Below are 10,872 nucleotides of genomic sequence, written 5' to 3'. Positions count from 1 at the left end.
AGGTGTTGAAATATGCAAGTATCTTTTGGTCTTTTCGTTATCATTGTAAAACACCAGTCCTAACAAGCAGTAAAGATTACACTTTATGGTGGTAATATTTACATTTAATGCACTTCTGCATTTCTTCCCGCACATTTTTCTTCTTAATTATTTAAACTAAGCGTTTCCCCTCTTTTTTTAAGCCCCAGTATTAAAAAGAAAATAAAATCCCACAGAGTTTCGTAACATTGCGATTGCACTGGCTTGAGAACGAAGGAAGTTAGTCCCTTGCCGTGATCCGTCCTTTCATCCTGGCGTTTGCCTGCAGCAAGATGGCGGCGGTCTCAATGTCAGTGGTACTGAGGCAGACGTTGTGGCGGAGAAGGGCAGTGGCTGTAGCTGCCCTTTCCGTTTCCAGGGTTCCGACCAGGTAATAGAATTTTCACACTTTTCTTCAAGCTTCTTGGGTCCCTCCATTTTTGCGGAGTCTCTGCTGGCTGAGTTCCGGAGGAGGCCTCGGGGAAGGCGTCCTCTGTTGACCCTTTTCTCGGGAGAGGTCGGGCGGACTAGGGACTGTCGGCTATCAATGGGCGTTGGCCAGGCGAGTGAGGGCGTGAGTGCGAGGCCGGGGAGGAGGACCTGTGGTTTTCTGGAAGCTTTCGGCTTGTCGCTGAGGGAGAGGGTCCGTGGAGGTTTTGCCTCCGGAGCTGCAAGCTGAACCTTAGCCCTCAGAGAAGGGGAGGAGTCTCACTGATTTCTGTTTCCACTTTCTGCATCCCTTCCATTTGTCACTTGTTTGCCCACCACTCCAGTCCTTACAGAAGGGTTAAATCACTGTATCCCTTCTATGGTTTTAAGTGGTTTTAATTTGGTTTCTGCATAGGAAGATTGTTTATTCATCAGTCTGCTTGGGAGGAAAACTTGTTTGGGATTCAGTGTTAGTAAAAATATCACTGCTAGTAATATTGGAAGGTAATTTTTAAAAGGCTGGTGGTAATGCCTGGAGGTTTTCTAGGGATTTTGTTAAAGCCTCACAATAATTCAGGGATTGAATTGAGTTGTTGAGGGCTCTTTGCGTCCTTGAGAACCTAAAGTAGTACTTTTCCAAAGTATTGTCAGATTCAGTTGTCAGTTGATTGAGTTGTTACTGTTTTTCCTTGAAGCATTTTTGTGATGATTTTTTTTTTGGCTGTATTAACCTTCCATTTTCTATTTTTCAGAATTTCCTGGAGTTTTTAAAATTATAGTACTAATGCTATACGTACATACACACACATATTAGAACAAAGATTGGAAAGACTGGATGGAGAGATTTGAAGGGGGTAGGAGGTGGATGCAAGTGGTTAAAAGTTGAAAGGAAGGTCTAGTAGAATGCTAATTGATTTAGTGTTAAATAAATATAAATGGAATGCAGAGAATTCGGATGAGTTAATTCGGAAGAATTTTTAAGGATGAGTTTTATTAAGGTTTAAATATAGTGGGTGTTGGGTGGGAAAGAAGAGAGTGTCACGTAGGGTCCGTGGCTTATGAAAAGGCTTGAAAGCATTGGTTAAACGATTACTAAATACATAGAATAGAATCACTCAGAAGTAAGGGTGCTAAGATTGGGGAAAGGCAAATGATGTTTGTAATTAAGTGTTCCATATATGGAAAGTATTTTTCCTTTTTCTTTCTCTTTTTTTTTTTTTTTTGAGATACATTCTTACTCTGACGCCCAGGCTGTAGTGCAATGGCGTGATCTTGGTTCACTGCAACCTCCGCCTCCCGGGTTCAAGCAGTTCTCCTGCCGCAGCCTCCTGAGTAGCTGGGATTACAGGCGCACACCACCACACCTGGCTAGTTTTTGTATTTTTAGTAGAGACGGGGTTTCACCATGTTGGTCAGGCTGGGTTAAGTATTTTTCTAAGATAAAATACTTCACTGGTTAACTTAGAGTTAATATAGCGGTGACCAAGATTAGCCCTTCCCCCCGTACACATTATAGGGATTAATTGTCATTCCCAGATAATAATGTACTCATGGTAGCCCCAGAACTGAAAACAAGTTTGAAGGGACCACTGGTTTATGGCTAATCAAAACATGGCTGTGATTTTAAGTCAAAGCCATTTTGTCAGCAATTAATTGAAGTTGAGATTAGATTTTTGAAACTCTGATGATAATTGTTACTACATATCCAAACTTAAGAGTTTTTGCCTGCAAATGTAAGAGATTTGAAAATAAATCATTTAATCTTGAAAAAAAATCTTAATGCCAGGGAAGACATTTTTTAAATACAAATTAACACATTTATTTGTTTTCTGTGCCACATTTTTACCCTAAGAGCTTGTCATGTTCATCCTAATTTGAGGGAAATTTATAGACCCTCTCCCTTACATATTGTTTGTTCTTCGTCCTTAAGCATTCTTTTTCCATTATGATTTGATAGTAATGAGGATCTGAAAAAGGTGAGTAGAACCAATTAATGTGAAAATCTACATCTAAAATTCATTTTATTGTAATGCTTAGAAAAACATTTGCAAATCATGTAACATTTCAGATCATTTGAATAGAATATGGGAAGTGGAATCAGTAAGGTAAGGAGTGGAGTAGGGAACTGAAGAAAAGGAAGGGCCGGGCGCGGTGGCTCACGCCTGTAGTCCCAGCACTTTGGGAGGCCGAGGCGGGCAGATCACAAGGTCAGGAGATCGAGACCATCCTGGCCAACACGGTGAAACCCCGTCTCTACTAAAAATACAAAAAATTAGCCAGGCGTGGCAGCGTGCGCCTGTAGTCCCAGCTATTCGGGAGGCTGAGGCAGGAGGATGGCGTGAACCCGGGAGGCGGAGCTTGCAGTGAGTCAAGATCGCGCCACTGCACTCCAGCCTGGGCAACAGAGCCAGACTCTGTCTCAAAAAAACAAAAAAAAAAAAAAAAAAGGAAGGATGCTGTTAGCTGCTACATTAACATATTAATTCAATTATAGTATATCATCAGTGAAAAGCAAAACAAAGAATGCAACAACATATACACACAAGAGAGAAAAAATTTAGTAATGTGGGTGATTGAGCTGATCTAGTTACTTACTGAGCTTGTGCTGTAGTGTTGGTCTCAGTTTCCATGTGCTTCTCATTTCCCTGTACTGAATGTGAGGAGGCAAAAAAAGGGGTTAAATTGTCTACATTTTTTTTTTTGGAGATGTAGTTTCGCTCTTGTCACCCATTCTAGAGTGCAGTGGCGCAATCTTAGTTCACTGCAACATCTGCCTCCCGGGTTCAAGCGATTCTCCCGCCCCAGCCTCCAGAGTAGCTGGGATTACAGGTGCCCGCCACCTCGCCCAGCTAATTTTTTTATTTTTAGTAGAGATGGAGTTTCACCGTGTTAGCCAGGCTGGTCTCGAACTTCTACCCACAGGTGATCCACCCGCCCCAGCCTCCCAAAGTGCTGGAATGACAGGCGGGAGCCACCGCGCCCGTCCCTAAGTTGTCTACATTTATCCTTACTTTCCCTGGCTTTCCTAAGAGATTTTCCAGGGTAAATTTAACTATTCTAAATGCATTTATCAGCCAGATGAAATGGCGCTGTATTTCAGAATAGCAATACTTAAGATATTTGATGCAGTGATGTTATTATTTATTCACTTATTTAAGTGTGTTCATGTATACTTATCTCACCTTAGTATTTACTAGGTCTTGTGTTTTCCTCAAACAAGTCCTTAGGGTGTTAAATCACCCAGAGCGTTTTAATTAATGACTGGTGGGGACTGAGTGTTTGGGACCTGTTTGTGAGGTCTCTTTTATGCCCTGATCTGTGGCTTTATTCTGTTGCTGTATTTGGTTCTTCAGCATTATATAAGCTAGCATGAAATTGAGTCTTCAATTCGATGGGGAATTGAATTTGAACCCTCTAAATAGTAAGCAGTCCTTAAGGTTGACAACAATTCTGTTTGTTAACACCTTGCTGGGAATAGGCTAAGCTCAAATTTAGGACACTTAAGACCAATAGGTTCACTTCTACTTCAGATAAACTAAATAAATTCCTCTCCTAGGGGCAGGAATTTTTGCTATCTTTGTAACACATCCAAGCCAAAGTTTGAGAGCTTGAAAGATTTCTAATATGTTTTCTGATAGGTTTATTTGTTTTGTTTCTTTTCCTCTTTCCAAATGCCCATACTTAGTTTTCATCAGTAGCAGACATCTTCGTTGAATTTTTTTTAGGAAAATAATTATTATATTTTGAGACAGAGTCTCATTCTGTTGCTCAGGCTGGAGTGCAGTGGCGCAATCTTGGCTCATGCAACCTCCACCCTCTGGGCTCAGGTGATCCTCCTGCCTTAGTCTTCACAGGCAGCTGGGACTGTAGGTGTGCTTGCCACCACGCCCAGCTAATTTTTGTATTTTCAGTACAGACGGGGTTTCACACGGGTCTTGAACACCTGACCCCAGGTGATCCGTGTGCCTTGGCCTCCCAAAGTGTTAGGATTACAGGCATGAGCCACCGTATCCAGCCGGAAAATTAAACAAACAATTTCAAATGGAAGAGCTTCTAAAACATGTCCCTTGGTAGAAGTTGAGAATCGTTTATTCCAAGCAAAATTAATTCCAAGTAGCATTTGTTTTTAATTTACTGTGTATCAGCTACTGTGCCAAGGATTTCACCTGTATTATCTCATGTGTTTCCCACAGTAATCCTATCAACTCAGGTGTTATCCTCATTTTTCAGATGAGGAAACAGGTACAGAAGTGAAATTACTGAAGTTTACATTGCCAGGAAATGTAATTGTCTCTTGGTATCCATGAAAGATTGGTTCCAGGACTCCTCAAGGACACCAAAATCCACGGATGCTCAAGTCCCTGATTTAAGATGGTGTAGTATTTGCATATAACTTCTGTACATCCTCCTATATAGTTTAAATCATCTCTGGATTACTTATGATACCTAATACAATGTAAATGCTCTGTAAATAACTGTTATCCTGTATTCTTTAGGAAATAATGAAAAGAAAAAAGACTGTACATGATAAGTACAGATGCAGTTTTTCCTCCCCCACCGCCGAGTATTTTTTTTTTTTTTTTTGAGGTGGAGTCTTGCTTTGTTGCCCAGGCTGAAATGCAGTGGCGTGATCTCAGCTCACTGTGAACTCTGCCTCCCAGGTTCAAGCAATTCTCCTGCCTCAACCTCCCGAGTAGCTGGGATTACAGGCACGCACCACCACGCCTGGATAATTTCTTTGTATTTTAATTAGAGACGGGGTTTCACCATGTTGGTCAGGCTGGTCTCAAACTCCTGACCTCGTGATCCACCTGCCTCCACCTCCCAAAGTGCTGGAATTACAGGCGTGAGCCACTGAGCCCAGCACCCCTTAATATTTTAAATCTGAGGTTGGTTGAATTATGATGTGGAACCCACAGATGCAGAGGGTTGACTGTAGTCTGATATAGCAGTCTAAATGAATATGTTGACTTTTGCAGTGAGGAATATTATGTCTGGTAATAATCAGTTCAAACCCTAATGTCCTCTCTGTTTTTTTCTGCCTTTTAGCCAAGTGTCTTCTTTATTTGAGAGACCATGGAATGCTCTTATCTTTACTGTTGCTCCATGGTTCCATTTGTACAGTGAGAGTTACCAAATGCACAATTAGTTGTTTATTTTTTTAAGCTAATGATTTTTTCCCCTAAATTTTGTAATTATTTTTGGTAAGGGACTTTTCATAGGTGACTTATTATACTTTTTTATGCTCTTAAAAAATATATATAACAAGATATACTGGACTTTTTTTTTTTCTGTTTTCTTATTGATTCCAGTGATTAGGAAAAACAGTTGTATTGTGTTGTCTTTAAAAACGATTCAGTGTCTGCTATGCTTTCTGAGTTCTTGTGTCTGCTTTTTAATAGTGTTATATTCTTCCTTGACTGGTCTGCTTCCCTTTAGCAGTTTTAGCACCCCTTTTTCATTTATTATGGATTTGAATGTCAAGCAACTAAACCTATTAGAATTTTGTATAAAACCAAGTATGCTTAATGAAATTCTGATGATGGCAGAAGTTTACTTTTTATGATTAAAGACTTGAGCTCTTTTAAGGTTAACGAATAATTATATTTAATATATGAGCTCTTGTGACTTTTCTTTTCTAGCTTGTAGAAGTCCATAGATCCTGATGGAACCTTTTTGAACCTGAATTATGCAGTGACCACATTCTTCATAACAACTTTCATCTAAACATATGAATAATTTAATAAACTATTCTAAATTTTTTCTTTTAATAACAGAGCAATTCAGAATTCTTGTTTCAAGTTCTATTTTGTTGTCTGTTACTAAGTATTTTGGTAGGTAAATATGACTTTAGATTCTTTAGAACTAGTTAGATGCTCAAAGGTGACCTTTTCTTCTTGTCTGTACTCACTAGACTTAATTTTTCTTTTATGGGCTCATTCTCCAGTTCACTGGTTTTTAAACCCTTGTGCATCAAAATTATCTGTTGTGTGCCTAAAAAATTCAGATGCCTTGCCCCCCAGTCTATATTGGTTCAGTAAGTTTAGGTTGAGGCTTAGCTCTATGGTGATTCTAATGGGAAGCTAGGGCTGAAAACGGATTAAAAAAAAAAAGTTTCCATATTATATCTTGTAAGACTTAGGAAATACATTTTTCCTTGGGAGAGAGTTCAGGGAGATTTCCAGAAACAAAAATTCTTCCATTTTTGCATATTTTTCTATTCTAAATTAAGTTTTATGCTTTTCACCCATGCACATAAGAGGTATTTTCTTGGGGAAAGTTTCCTTAGAGGGGAAAAAAGGCATTTTGATAATTTTGGAGAAAGCAGGCCATATTACTCTCTCTCTAGAGACTCTTATTCTTCCTTTTGGAAGGGCTCAGGTTTAATATAGCACAGCTGTTGAACTCTGCCCTTCAAAATTTTAAGAAAGTGTTTTATCCTTTAAAATGGAAAAGGCTTTTTTAGGAAGGTGGTCTTTCACTGGATGTAGTTCTCTAAGAAAGTTTCATGCTTGTCTACTCTTTTGTGTTTGAATTATTTCAAATGTTGAGAGAACTGTCTCTGGGAGTAAAATCTGGCTGCTTTTGCAATATATTTTCTGTATTCTTAAACAAAGCTATATGAAGAGTTTCTTTCTTTGTGTTTTCTAGGACTCAAAAATATGTTTTTTCCTTTATTCAGCCACTTCATACATAAGTAAATGGTCCTTGAATAGGGCTTACTGGACAAAAGATTCTGTTCTAGATGACTGTTCAGCAAGCCATATGCTTCTCCTAAAAATGTCAGTCTGTCTTGATGAGCTTTAAAGTGAATACAGATGTTTTGGCTCTTTTGAGGACTACCACTCTTTGTATGGAAAGAGTACTTCTTTTTCAAGCGATCTCTTCAATATACTTACAGGAATTTGCATGAAATTTATGACTTTTGCCTTTTAAGTCTAATAAGATTAGACTTAGACATTTGTAATTTGAATTTAATTTTAATATTCGTAGTACAAATGAGATTTGGGGAATAAAATACATTTCATAATATGGCTTTTTGTTCAGATTTTGTATTCAACCTTTTAAAAATGTGAAAGTGCTTTGTAATATTTACTTTTGTGCAATAAAAAGTGATATTTTGGCAGGAAAGGTTACCTTTTTAGATGTTCAGTGTCTTCTATCTTTGTAGGTTAACTCTGGAGTTATAGTTCATAGATTTATGTAATATTTAAGTTGGAAGAAAACTCTAGAATCATTAAGTCCAACCCTTTATTTAATGCAAGAATCCCTAGAACTTCCTGCTTCTTGATTATCTAGTTGTTGAGGAAGTTTGGTGACTTTCTGATAACCCCAGAAAACACACTATACGTTTAGACTTACTGGTAAGTGATGTTTTTCTTTGAAACTGTATAGAACAAGTTTAACCCCGTATACACTTGTCAGCCCTTCAGATAATTGAAGACATTTGTCATCACTCATTCTTCCTGCAAGTCTGTGCTCCAGGCTTAGCATGTCCAGTTTGTTTACTCTTTATTAATGATCAAATTTCCTCACGCTTTACTACCTCTTGGTACCCCTTAGGATGTTTTCCATTTTGTCAGTGTTGATGTTTGAACTATATACTGTACTTTTATTTAAATGAGATTATCAGAGACGATAGTTTCATGAGCTGAGATTGAATTAAGGAAAAAAGTTGACTCTAGGTTAGATTTATTTTATTTTATTTTTAAAATTATAAAGAAAAATTAACTGTTTTCCTTTTGGTGTATACTTCTTTAACACATGTATGGGTTATGTGTAACCACCACCATAATCCTAGTACAGAATACAGTGTAATATGCAGATAACTGTTTTACTGTATTGTTTCAGGGTGCAGAATACCAAAAGACTTCATTACCCCAAGACTCCCTCATGTTATCCTTCCCTGACCGCTGTAATCCCTGTCCACAGTTATCTTTTTCATCTTTATAGTTTTACAGTTTTGAGACTGTAATATAAATGTAGTCATATATAACCTTTTGAGATTGTCTTTTTTTATTCAGCCTGATGCCTTTGAACTTCATATAAGTTTCATGTATCGATAGTTTGTTCCTTTTTACTGCTAAGTAGTATTCCGTTATGTGGAGGTACCACAGTTTATCCATTTACCTATTGAAGGACATATGAATTATTTCAGGTTTTTGGCAGTGTAAATAGAGCTTCTGTACAGGATTTTATGTGAATTATGATTTTGTTTCTCTAGAGTAAATACCTGGGTAGAAGATTCCTGGGTCATAGCTAAGTATATGTTTAATTTTATAAGAAACTGTCAGACCGTTTTCCAGAGTGGTTGTACCATTTTGCTTTTCACCAGCACCATATGAAAGTTTTAGTTGTTTTGCATCCTTGTTAACATTTGTATTGTCAGTATTTTTTTTCTTTTCTTTTTTTTTTGAGACAGAGTCTTGCTCTGTCACCCAGGCTGGAGTGCAGTGGCACGATCTTGGCTCACTGCAAGCTCCGCCTCCCAGGTTCAAGTGATTGTCCTGCCTCACCCTCCTGAGTAGCTGGGATTACAGGTGCATGCCACCATGCCCGGCTAGTTTTTGTATTTTTAGTAGAGACAGAGTTTCACCATGTTGGTCAGGCTGGTCTCGAACTCCTGACCTTAGGTGATCTGCCTGCCTCGGCCTCCCAAAGCGCTGGAATTACAGGCATGAGCCACAGCGCCCGGCTGTGTTTTTTATTTTAGCCATTCTAGTAGGTGTTTAATGGTATTTCATTACGGATTTTTATTTTGGAATGGCTTTATTTAGCTATAATTTATATATTATAAAATTTACTCATATAAAGTATACAATTTGATGGGTTTTCATATATTCCCAGAATTGTACAACCAAAACCACAATTGTAGAACATTTCCATCACTCAAACTCTGTACCCATTAGCAGTCGCTTCTCCCCCAGTCCTAGATAACGACTAACCTTCTTTTTGTTTCTATAGATTTGCCTATTCTGGACATTTTATACAAATGCAGTCATATAATATATGGTCTTTTGTGACAGGCTTGTTTCAGTTAGCATAATGTTTTCAAGGTTTATCCAAGTTGTAGCATGTACCAGTACTTTATCCCTTTTTATTGAAGAATAGTATTCTATTGTATGGACAAACCACATTTTATTTTTGAGGGACATCTGGATTGTTTCTACCTTTTGGCTATATGAATAGTGTTCTGTGGACATTCAGATACAAGATTTTATGTCAACATATGTTTTTATTGTTTTGGGTATATACCTCGGAGTAGAATTGCAGGATAATGTAATAACTCTATATTTAGCCTTTTGAGTAACTGTCAGACTGTTTTCCAAAGTGGCTGCACTATCTTACATTCCCACCAGCAGTGAATGAGGGTTCCAGTGTCTTTGCATCCTCTCCAACTTTGTTATTATCTATCTTTTTGAAATTATAACTATCCTAGTGAGTATAAGGTGGTATCTCATTCTGGTTTTGACTTGTACTTCTATGATGGCTAACTCATTGTGGTTTTAATATGCATTTCTCTAATGGCAAATGATGTTGAACTTTGGTGAAGTATCTGTTTATGTCTTTTGCCCATTTTTAATCATGTTATTTTCTTATTGTTCAGCTTTTATAGTTCCTAAAATATTCTGGATACAAATTCTTTGTCATGTATGGGAAAAAATATATCTCTCTAGGTTCATGGTTGAGCCCCCTACAACTAAAGACAGATGAAGAAGAGAAAAGCATACACATGTATTTAATATAAATTTGTGTAACATGGGAGCTTTCATAAGGAGATAAAGATCCAAAGAAACAGTTAAACTTGTATATTTTTATGCTTAGGTTTGGTGAAGAGTAGATAGGGAGAAATATGGTAGAACAAAGGGGATTTGGTATATGGTAATAAGCTGGGGGAAACAGCAAAGCCAGTTTGTTCTGATTCGTCTCTGACTGACCATTTGTCTTCAGAGATAACAATGTTCCTTTCTTTCTGATATAGGGAAGACACCTCTCACATGAGAGTTTTATAGGGAAGGTTAGATAATCCTAGATTTTATAACCTACTTCAGAGAAGAAGGGATGGGGGAAGAAGGTCAAAGGTACCTTCCTACTTCGGCCGTTTTTCAGTATTACAAGGTGGCACATTTTGGGGTGGCATGTGCTGAACTCTACCAATCAGATGTGTAATTTTCAAATACTTTCTTCTAATCTGTAGTTTTTCTTTTTCATTCTTTAACATTATCTTTCACAAAGTAAAAGTTTTAAATTTTGATGAAGTTAGTTTACTAGTATTTTTCCTTTTAATGATTGTGCTTTTGTTGTTGAGCTCTTTGCCTAACCCCAGGCTGTGAAGATTTTTTTCTGTATTGTCTTCTTGAAGTTTTTTTTTTTTTGGCGGAGTCTCGCCCTGTTGCCCAGGCTGGAGTGCAGTGGCGCAATCTT

The 10,872-nt window shown here is 37.9% G+C and overlaps 1 protein-coding gene across 3 annotated transcripts in view; it reads left to right on the top strand.

The window, feature by feature from the left end:
- Positions 1–272: 272 nt before the first annotated feature.
- Positions 273–10,872, top strand: part of NDUFS4 (NADH:ubiquinone oxidoreductase subunit S4) — a 121,140-nt gene continuing 110,540 nt past the window's right edge. For 2 of the 3 annotated variants that reach the window (XM_019012891.2, XM_055366825.1), the window contains exon 1: positions 273–409. In XM_019012891.2, the coding sequence (XP_018868436.1) occupies positions 312–409 (98 nt within the window). In that variant the 5' untranslated portion in view covers positions 273–311. The remainder of the gene's footprint in view (positions 410–10,872) is intronic. The other variant, NM_001279722.1, reaches the window with a different exon arrangement.

The sequence above is a fragment of the Gorilla gorilla genome, chromosome 19 (assembly GCF_029281585.2).
Source record: "Gorilla gorilla gorilla isolate KB3781 chromosome 19, NHGRI_mGorGor1-v2.1_pri, whole genome shotgun sequence".
NCBI classification, from domain to species: domain Eukaryota; kingdom Metazoa; phylum Chordata; class Mammalia; order Primates; family Hominidae; genus Gorilla; species Gorilla gorilla.
This window is presented reverse-complemented; position numbering and strand designations above follow the sequence as displayed.